This window comes from Gossypium raimondii, chromosome 9 (genome assembly GCF_025698545.1).
Source record: "Gossypium raimondii isolate GPD5lz chromosome 9, ASM2569854v1, whole genome shotgun sequence".
NCBI classification, from domain to species: Eukaryota; Viridiplantae; Streptophyta; class Magnoliopsida; order Malvales; family Malvaceae; genus Gossypium; species Gossypium raimondii.
Window position 1 is genome coordinate 7306291 of NC_068573.1, and position 8995 is coordinate 7315285.

At 33.1% G+C, this 8995-nt stretch overlaps 2 protein-coding genes across 2 annotated transcripts; both read left to right on the plus strand.

Annotated features, from left to right (window-relative positions):
• The first annotated feature begins 415 nt into the window (after nt 1-415).
• Nucleotides 416-4659, plus strand: LOC105798292 (ferredoxin-thioredoxin reductase catalytic chain, chloroplastic). The gene is made up of 6 exons (XM_012628309.2): nt 416-671; nt 958-1070; nt 2100-2149; nt 2274-2345; nt 3368-3428; nt 4323-4659. The coding sequence occupies exons 1-6, from the start codon at nt 575-577 to the stop codon at nt 4365-4367; spliced, it is 438 nt and encodes a 145-aa protein (XP_012483763.1). The 5' UTR covers nt 416-574; the 3' UTR covers nt 4368-4659.
• Nucleotides 4660-6040: 1381 nt separating this feature from the next.
• LOC105798293 (uncharacterized) lies at nt 6041-8762 on the plus strand. Its single transcript, XM_012628311.2, has 7 exons — nt 6041-6241; nt 6439-6539; nt 6716-6765; nt 6955-7394; nt 7557-7637; nt 7881-7943; nt 8415-8762. Exons 1-7 carry the CDS (start codon nt 6197-6199, stop codon nt 8487-8489), a joined length of 855 nt encoding a protein of 284 aa, XP_012483765.1. The 5' UTR covers nt 6041-6196; the 3' UTR covers nt 8490-8762.
• The last annotated feature ends 233 nt before the right edge of the window (nt 8763-8995 follow it).

Genomic DNA, 8995 nt, shown 5'->3' on the forward strand with positions numbered 1-8995 from the left:
AAGGTAGAAGATACCATTGCCATTTCACTTAACTCCATAATTTTTTAAGGATCGAATCTCAACCATCGGTTAAGTTGCTCCTTATATTTTTTTAATGTATTATTTATAAATCTGTTAAATTTAAAACTTAATATAAATTATTTAATATAATTTAATTTTTTTTACATTAATGTACTTTAATTATTAAATGCAATAAATTTGTGCATTTTAAGAAAAAATAATATATATAATATTATTGAGAAAACAATGAGAAGAAAAAAAAACAGAGTTTAATGAAGATTTGATGATATCTAATAACTCGGGGGCCTATTTTGTCAGAAAAGGAAATTGAAAAACCAATGGATGAAATTCAGTGGTTAACGGCTGAGAAAGAAACTGATGAGTGGCTTATGTAATTTGTTGGTTAGATATTTTCACAAACAAGTGGTACAGAGATAGCCCTTCAAAAAATTTTAAAAACCCAAAATCCAATGCCATGATTCCATCAAATATCCAAAACTATAAAAGGTCACACTTCAAGAGAAAGTAGATTAAGCTTTAGTTTCTTTTTGCAGTTAATAAGCCAAGTAACACAATGACTCTTCAAGCAAGTTTCTTTAACTTTGGAAGCATTTCTTCTCTTCCTTGCCCTCCCAGAACTTCCCGTCAACGCTTTGTAATCAGAGCTAAAGGTAATAACTTTGGTTGTTTTTCATTGAAACCCAAGTTTTGTATGGTCATTTTAACCTTCAATTTGATGGATTTGAGCTGCATTATCTTGGGGGTTTGAATTTTATGTGATTATGTACTTAAAATTTCTTCTGTTTTTGTTTTTTGCTTGAAATCAATGAATTGGAGCTACTCTGTTTGTTGTCTATTTGTTGAAATTCCTGGGGTTTCAATATCATGTGATTATGTGAATCAAAGTTCGTCTCTTTGTTGTTGACCTTTTTGGGGTTCTTTGGTTTTTCATTTCAGTGGAACCATCAGAGAAATCTGTGGAAATAATGAGGAAATTCTCCGAACAATATGCACGTCGTTCAGGCACATATTTCTGTGTGGACAAGGGAGTGACTTCTGTTGTAATCAAGGTACTCTTTAGATTCAGTTTGCATCTTAGGTTCGAAAAATCTCCACATAGGAATCATTACCCAGTTTTGATCCCTCCCTAAGTGAGATATTCAAAGGGCTGAATTGCAGAGGACGCATCCATTAGCCTTTTTGTCATTATGGCAGCTCAAAAAGCTTCACATATTAGTCTTAGAGTTTGATTTTAAAGTGTTGTTAGTCAGTGAATGTGGTTCATAAGAAGCTACATGATAGTCTTTCGATTACAAGATCTTACTTTGAGATGAGAAGAAGAAGACTTTGAAGAGCTATGCTTTAGGGTGTAATTAGATATACTATTTTCTAGTTTTATATCCGAGACTGTTTCAAGCAAAAACTTTAGTATTTCTGTGTTGGTGAACCTGTGTTGTAACTGGAAGGAATTGAGTTCTGCCCTTAAAGTTAAACTACTGAGGAAAATCTTTACATCGTTTCAGTTTCGATTGAGTTCTATCGGATAATTTAGAACTTCACATGTTTAAGAGATTTATGGCATCAATAAGCAATGACTTGCGAAGGTAATTAGAAAATTTTGAATCATTTAGTATTTTGTTCAACACTGTTCCAAACAAAATCATTAGTTATCCCAAACCTTTGTTGTAACTGGAAGGAATCCAGTGCTGCCTTTAAGCTAAACTAGTGAGGAAAGTCTTCTCTTTGATTCAATTTTGACCAAGTGCTTTTGGAGAATTTAGAGCTTCACATTTTTAGGAGTTGTTCTATTGGGGAAGTTGAATTCAACATTTTTCAGTGCTTTGTGTGCAAATGGTGGATGAAAGGAACGACCAATTCATAAACAGCAGGATAGATTGAAAAATGATTATATGCTATATTCTACTATTCCAACCAATCTGTGCCTTAGGTTGGATCTTCTCGAGTGATGTATTTTTCTGAATGATGGATTTTCTCATGAAATCTAACTTGAAAGGTGTAAACATTGTTCTAGTTTTTATCTAGTCCGCTCATCTTTTCACTATATGATACACAAAAACTCATTTCGGATATTTGAACAGGGACTAGCTGAGCATAAAGATACGTTGGGCGCCCCACTTTGCCCTTGTAGGTAAAATGTCTATGACCTCTCAATATTGTTCAGAATTGTTAATCCTATTACACCTAAATATCTTCATGTTTATATCTGTATCAGATTTAATAACATTTAAGTGGTAAAACCCAATTTATTACAGGCATTATGATGACAAAGCTGCTGAGGCAGGGCAGGGATTCTGGAATTGTCCATGCGTTCCTATGAGAGAAAGGTAAATATATTGTCATAACATCTTTTAATGTATATTCCTCATGTAAAGTGGTCTTACTTCTAGAATCATATGGGAAGTCTGGAAGTAGATATATCATTTGATTCATACTAGAAAGGCGTAGTTGATAACGGCCTTTATAACTGGGTGACTGAGCAGTGCTTCTGAACTGGAGCTCATTGTCCCAGAGAACTAGAGCTATTTTGTGAAACTAAGAATGGAACTTTAGTGTCATGATTGAGATTGATTCCAAATTACTTTCTGCAGATAATCATAATATTGAAGGTATTAAGTGGGGGAAGGACCATGATTCTTTAATGACTCAAAAATAATCCTACATCAGGCTATTACAGGGATCATGTTTTCAATATTGAAGTAACAAGACGTGTACCAAATGAATAGTTGAAAAATAAACTTGGTGCAAAGTAAGGTGGATTTTGTGTTAAAGCTGGTATTATCCATGGAAGATGAGATTCCCTGTTGTGTCATCATTAATATTGTGGCCAAGGGCGTTAAGTATTTACTTTGGATTCGAGTTTTGACTCATGGAGTCGTACTTTTGTTTCTTCCATTTTGAGTTGTACGATGAAAGATTCAAGCTATATTTCTCTTTTATCCAAGGGCAAACAGTCTTCTGAAACAAAAAATTGAAGAACTACTTCTGTGTGTTCTAAGTTTATACTCTTTCTGATAGCAAGGAAAGTTATTGTATAATTTGAAAGTTTACCTTTCATAATATCAACGATAACAGCCAAAGCATGTCCTTGTCTGAGGCTGTTGCCTTATGGAGCTATGTTTTTTCTTGACTCTAGGTACATGCGTCTGGCACATTTTAAGACATGAATACAGGACATGACCCTTCAAGCACTCTCTAGAGACATAGATAAACATCTCAAAAGTCGAACATATGCATGTCAAAACACATATCCATATCCTACCGTATATAACTGCATGCTCTTATCACTTTGTATGTCAATTTCCATTAGTTTAATCTAAGTTATTCAATTTATACTACTATTTGGCAGGAAAGAATGTCACTGCATGCTCTTTCTCACTCCTGATAATGATTTTGCTGGCCAAGATCAGGTGCGTATTGGGTTTCCTAAATCATTTTTCTTCTGTCACATTTTTGGACATGAGTACAAGGATATAACCTTTCAAGAATTCTCCAATACATAGAAAACGGAAAAGGTTTGAACATAATGATATTGAATAACCCATACCCGACACTCGTACTTGATTGGTTAAACTATTGGGTGGCTACTTGTAGTATCGACTTCAGAGCAATTTAGTCCTTATACATTTAATTTTGAAGCAAACAGGTAAAACTGTAAATAGTGGTAAGGTTGAACCATAAAAAATGTTGATGTGTTATATAAGTAATGTGGAAAAAGAAAAGGTGAGCACTTAGTCTTTGTCCTCTTTAAAAAAAATGGTGAATTTTGGAGGTTTTTTTTTTTTTTCACATCACTTTAAAACACAAGAATTGTTTTTTGACATTCAAGGATATTGTTGTTTAAAATTTTATTTCTTCGCTTCAAAATTAAATGTAAATAGACTAAATAGCTCACTTTAATAGTAGAGTGATTAATTTGCCCTTCAAATTAGTACGGGGACCTGCAAAATGGTTTAACCCCACCAAGTCCAATAACATAGTTTCTTACTATTTCGAACAGAGCCTCGGCATAATTGGCAAATGCTGAGGGCCTAGGTCTTGAGTATCTAGGTTCTTGTCCCAACATATGGGTTTCCAAGCCTACTTTACCTAGGTTCTTGATCATTTCCGGTTGTGCATTGTGGTGGTTTGATTTTACTTTGTAGTTGCTTAGACATGTACATGTATTTGTACTTGGAAAAGTTTTTTATTTCGAACAGAAAAGGGTTTGTTACTATCTAGTATTTACTAGCATCACATAAATAGGAGATATTAATCTTACAATTACTGTTCTAACAACATCATATATATTCTTTGCTGTGCAGGCCATCACACTGGAAGAGATCAAGGAAACAACAGCGAACATGTAGTTCAAAACATTCAGAACTTGTATTTCCCAATCCCCAAATAAATACCAACAGAAAAATGTATTTGTATGTCAATAGGGTAATTTTTTTTTCTCTTTTTATACCTACCTTCACTCCTATATGATCTGGAATTACAGTGGTTAAACTCTTTGTATGTATGTCTTTTACCCTCCTTTATGAACCCTTTTAGCAAACATGGTCCTAATTGCTGCACTAATTTGTATTTGGCAATAAACTCGAGTTTATACATTTTGAATAATCAATTCAAACTAGTGAATGCTAATCGTTAATGTTATGATATTTGGTAGCAAAATAGTCTTCATCATAAGACTTCTTGGAGTCTTAATTACTCTTATACCTACCTGAATAGTCAGTTTATATAGTTACCTTTAGGAGTGTAATTGAGTCGAGTCAAAGCAAAATTTATAAGAAGCTCGAGCTTATACACAATTTGAAGCTCAGTTGAGTTTATTTATCTAGTAGTAAATGAGTTTTTCAAACTCGATTATATATATATATATATATTCCAGATTGAATTTTAATTGAGATTTTTAATACTAATTAAAAGTTGTATTAGACTTGCGAGCTATATGACCCAAGCATTGAAGTATTGGAATTTAATTGAGCATTAAGGCCAAGTTTAGGGATTTAATTGGATAAAGAAAATTTTATGTACTAGTTTGAACCTTGAAGCTAAATTCATGTACTAGAATGTATATTTACCCTTTATTTAAGAAAATCTTATTTGTGTTTTGAATTGTAGCATAATTGGCAAGTTTTATGTTTTTGTGATAAAAAATGTTGCCTTTGTTGGGTACAAATCTTCTTTGCTTGTTAGTTGTGATCAAGCAACCTCATAAAATATTACATTAGTTACATCATGTGAGTACTTTTTTTTATACAATTCCATGTTTGATGATATAAGAAGCCTAACGAAGGTGAATCAATGGCAATGAACTATGTGTTGAGCAACTTCTTTTGTGGATATAAATATGATAGAAACAGGATCTGGTTCCATGATTTAAACTAAAGCACAAGTAATTCTTTGGTCATTTGTTGTGTTGAAAATTGTTGTAAATCATTCTCATCTTGAATATTTTTTTTCAGTAAAAGGTATTATAGAAATTATTGAATAATGAGTTAAATTGCATTTTATTCATTTTTTTAAAATAGTTAAATTAATATTTATACATTAGATTAAATAATGAATTGATTCTGTTAAAATTTAATTTATTTTACTGTTAAAACTTATGTAGTTGACAATTATACACGACGTGTCATATATACCTCATGCTGACATATAAAAATTATTTTTAACAATAAAATAGATAAAATTTTTAATAGAAAGATCATTTTAATCTTTAATCTAGAAGAAATTTAATTTACTTATTTTTTAATAGAGGAGTAAAATACAATCTAATTCTTAATTCAATAATATCTGTGGTATTTTACTTATTATTATTATTATTATTATAAGAGTGAAAAGAAAATCAGGAGTTTAGTCTTAATGACAAAATAACCAGAGGATTTTAGTTTGTAACAATTTTAAGACTGTCTTAGCAACTAAAAAGAAAAGAGAAGAAGGAAACCATACGGCATTGACTTGACCTCAAACAGCTGCAGTGTAGACCCCATTTTCTTCCTTTCTTTTTCTTTAAGTCTTCTTCTCCTTCTTTGCCATGTAATTTCTTTACAGTTTCCTCAAACACAAATTTCACCATAAAAAACTCTTACTTTATTGACCTGACCTCTCTTAAAGTTAAATAGCAAAGGAAGTAAGAGAACTTGAGTATAAAATCCCAAAGTTTCATTATTGATTTCTCTGGTCACAAATGGCAAAACTTAGAGTTACCATCACCGGGGATGGCTCAAGCAAGGTACCCATAATCTCTTTGGCTCTCAAATTTCAGTTTTTATTATCATTTGGGTTTTGGGTTCTTCAATGATTATTGTGTTTCTTTTGTTTTCTGTTAGAACTCTGTACTTTTGTGACATTTTGAGTCACTTTATATTGTTATGGTCTAGTGGAAATTTAACCAAAGTAATAAAGAAAAATATGATTTACTTTTGTTAGGTGGTGAAGATGGGAGATGATGCCATGGGTGGCCATAGAAGAATGAATGGAAACAAAAGATTCTTACAAGACAAACCCTGGAGAAATGTTGGTAACAGAAGGTTGTTGTTGTCTGATTTTTATTGTCTTTTTGTCTTAATTACATGCTGTTCAAAGATCAATTCTTGTTCACAAATATTCTTCCAATTTAAGGTATGACTAGTTTCATCCTATGCTTGTATTCTTGTATGCTTGTATATATAGTCTTATGTAGTCATTTTTGTTGTCATTTCCACAGGCATCAAATCAATGGTGTCCAGTGGAGATCTAATGGCTTTAAAGGACAAGGTAGTAGCTAATTACAATTGTTAGATTGAATTAGACTTCATATTATATATACACATGTATATGTATATGTATATGTATATGTATATGTATATGTATATGTATATGTATATGTATATGTATATGTATATGTATATGTATCAGTTTATGCTTTGGTTGTTGATGGATTATGGTGTTGTGATATGACTGAAGGTTCTCGGATTGCTGGAAAAGACCTCCGATTTAAACTGATGCGCAAACGTGGACCTTTTCAGTTTCGGGATACTTTTGAAGATCATAGAAGGAACATGGAAAAACCGTCAAATCATATTCAGCCACCACAAAATCGTAACAAGCATATGTCTGAAACAGGACCTAACAGAATAAACAATCTGAATCAAGTCTCTCACAATAGCATTACGGAAGTTTTGCAAATATATTCCTTGCAAACTATAGATGGATCTAGAGGTTTTCCCGAGATGCCGAAAATAATACCGACTTCACTTCCAAGGAATGAACTGTTTCCAAGCAATGGAATTTTCAATCCTTCAAGGGAGTCCGGTCTGATGCCTGGTAGAGGAAAAGCTATAACTTCAATGCCAATCACTCATGCAGCACCAATGAGCAGCATAATGCAGAGAAAGCCACGTGTTGTATGTTTTCTTGCTAGCGACAGCTTCGTTTTTTTCTTAATATGGTGGATCTTTTTTGTTAGCCTACTTTTTACCTTGTAAACATTGCTTTGACCCTATGTTACTTGGACTGGTATATGAGTATTGGATACATGTATATGTCTAACATGCGAATGTTGACAGGATGAGGAACCTTTCACTGTTGTTACCTTGTTGAACTCACTCGGTTTGGGAAAATATGCCATTCATTTTACAGCTGAAGAAGTAAGTAACTCGGTTTTATTAACTTGAACAAATGATGCCTAGGAATGTAGGCATAAATATATCTTGAAAAAACCAACATGCCCTTTTGTTTCGTATTCATGATTTGAGCCTCATCCACTATCTGAGTAATCTGTAGTTTCTCGGGGCATGCAAAAATGCTGTTTTCTTCTGAATTTTCTGGATCGGTTGCCGCCATTTTCATTTAACCTCAACTAATTTGATAATTGATACATGTAATTGTAGGTGGATATAACTGCATTAAGGCAAATGGGAGACAGAGACCTCAAAGAGCTGGGGATACCAATGGTAATGTTGATGCATGCTTGTGTTCTTGGTCATGCTATAAGTATACGAACATTGAGCTTCTTGTAACATCTTATCGATAAGTGCTAGTTCTGATTTACTCATTAAGTTTTCTACATGCCAGCTCTGCTCATTGCTGCTCAAGAAACTAGAAATAGTCGGATATAATAACCTGATAAACTTTCAATACAGGCTAAAGGTCTTGAATGGAACTCTTTGATATTAGACTTGGCAAGAGATGTCAGTTTTGGGACTCGATTTAGCTGTTGGCATAGGAAGTTCTGAGTTACTATCAGCTGTAAAAGTTCGGAAATCATTTTGGGAAAGCGATGACTCATAAATATTCTAATATTACAAGGACATTTTTGATATAATCCCATCATATGAACTGAGATCCTAATCATTTTCATTGCAATCTTGCATTCCAAAAGATTAAATTATTTGTTTTGACGAAGTTTTAGTTGATTTTTGCAGGGACCAAGAAAGAAACTTTTGCTTGCTCTTAGGCCCCATTCAAGGCGGCATCTTCCACACATCATTAGACTTTAACTTGCTGTTTAAACTGATGGGAGCTCTTAAATATATTTTAAGTTAGAGAATTTTAGATTATAAAGCTAAGGATGGGTTTGGATGGGCGATTGAGTGCGGTGCGGTGCGTTTAATTTACTTTTTGTCTCACGCTACAGTATCGCTACAGTCTTACCGCTACCGTTATTTTTACACTAAACGCAGGTAAACGCACCGTCCATCCAAACTCACCTTAATAGGTTATATTTTCATTTGAAAGATTATAGTGGATAAATTTCTTCTTGGGCTGGCAAATACCCCTTTATTGCTCTTTATGATTCTTTAACTATGTTTGACATTCGTGTTCTATCCATATTCTGCCATTGGTATGGGGACATATCTAAAGGGTGGGTTATTCGTCCTAGCTTTTAAGGGTTATGTGATAGAGTTTAAGGCAAGGTTTTAAAATTTCTAATGTTATGGTAAAAGGTAGATGAAAAATACGGGAGAATTTCCATATTAAACTCCCTTATAAGATGATTTATTTA

Excerpts from the sequence above, each read along its gene's own strand:
- LOC105798293 (XM_012628311.2), top strand. The coding sequence starts at position 6,197 with ATGGCAAAACTTAGAGTTACCATCACCGGGGATGGCTCAAGCAAG. Across the intron at positions 6,242-6,438 it reads CCGGGGATGGCTCAAGCAAG|GTGGTGAAGATGGGAGATGA; the intron begins GTACCCATAATC and ends TACTTTTGTTAG. Across the intron at positions 7,395-7,556 it reads TGCAGAGAAAGCCACGTGTT|GATGAGGAACCTTTCACTGT; the intron begins GTATGTTTTCTT and ends GAATGTTGACAG.
- LOC105798292 (XM_012628309.2), top strand. The coding sequence starts at position 575 with ATGACTCTTCAAGCAAGTTTCTTTAACTTTGGAAGCATTTCTTCTCTT. Across the intron at positions 2,150-2,273 it reads GCCCCACTTTGCCCTTGTAG|GCATTATGATGACAAAGCTG; the intron begins GTAAAATGTCTA and ends AATTTATTACAG. Across the intron at positions 2,346-3,367 it reads TGCGTTCCTATGAGAGAAAG|GAAAGAATGTCACTGCATGC; the intron begins GTAAATATATTG and ends ACTATTTGGCAG.